Source organism: Penaeus monodon, chromosome 20 (assembly GCF_015228065.2).
Source record: "Penaeus monodon isolate SGIC_2016 chromosome 20, NSTDA_Pmon_1, whole genome shotgun sequence".
Lineage (NCBI taxonomy): Eukaryota > Metazoa > Arthropoda > Malacostraca > Decapoda > Penaeidae > Penaeus > Penaeus monodon.
This window is the reverse complement of record NC_051405.1, coordinates 5,500,150-5,501,054: the sequence shown is the minus strand read 5'-3', so window position 1 is coordinate 5,501,054 and position 905 is coordinate 5,500,150. Positions and strand designations below refer to the sequence as shown.

General features: G+C 35.4%; 1 protein-coding gene across 1 annotated transcript in view; it reads right to left on the bottom strand.

Annotated features, from left to right (window-relative positions):
* Positions 1–905, bottom strand: part of LOC119585901 (GPI ethanolamine phosphate transferase 1-like) — an 18,475-nt gene that overhangs the window by 2,410 nt on the left and 15,160 nt on the right. Inside the window, exon 7 of the mRNA XM_037934624.1 lies at positions 23–186. Within this exon, the coding sequence (XP_037790552.1) occupies positions 23–186 (164 nt within the window). The remainder of the gene's footprint in view (positions 1–22; positions 187–905) is intronic.

Below are 905 nucleotides of genomic sequence, written 5' to 3'. Positions count from 1 at the left end.
GTTGCTATTTGGTCAGACTTACCTAGAACACACCAGGCTGCCAACTGATTGAGGGGTGGCAGTCCTTCCTTTTGCTTGATGCTATATGCTGTTGTATGGACAAGATAAACTGAGCCCACAACCATTAGCCCTTGGACATAGACAACTGAGGAAATGTGTCGAGGCAGGCCACCTTCACCACCACACCTAATAGGAACATGAGCTATTAATATTTTTCTACTGCTAGTAGGATCAAATAGTGAAGGCTGTTTAACAGAATTAATTTTGATGATGAACTTGAAAATTTCACAGCATAAAATAATTTCTCTAAAGACAACATATTCATTACTTCTAGGGTTCAAAATATTGTCTATAATAAGATATAGGTATGTATGAGTGGGTGGGAGGGTGGAAGGGTGGGATGGTGGCCAAGTGGGATGGTGGATGGGTGGGTTTTAGGTGGGTGATTGTATTTGTGGGTATGCACATATGTGCATATTTATGATCAAATGTATGTGGGCACATGTTTAAGACCATGCATGTACACAAATACACATCCAGAATTTCATGCAAATACATTAATAAGGATATTATTTTAGTCTCTGCAGAATTTTTTTCATGCATCTAAGCAAAGCAAAAATAGTAATGAGAATTCTTTGAAAGTATGTCTGTGCACCATCATGCACTTATATCATGCAACAGTAATAATAGATATTGAGAAAATATACAGCATTTATTTAAGTAAAAAACTGATATCAAGACTGCATATTCTCTATTTCTGAGTTCAGCGTGGTGGATAAAAATTATAAATATGCAGTGCCATGGATAAAAAAGTCCTTAAAACTATCATTAAGCAACAATTGTGAAAAAAAAGTTTACACTTCCTCAAAGTAAATATAATGTATTTAATATGAATAACCTTAACC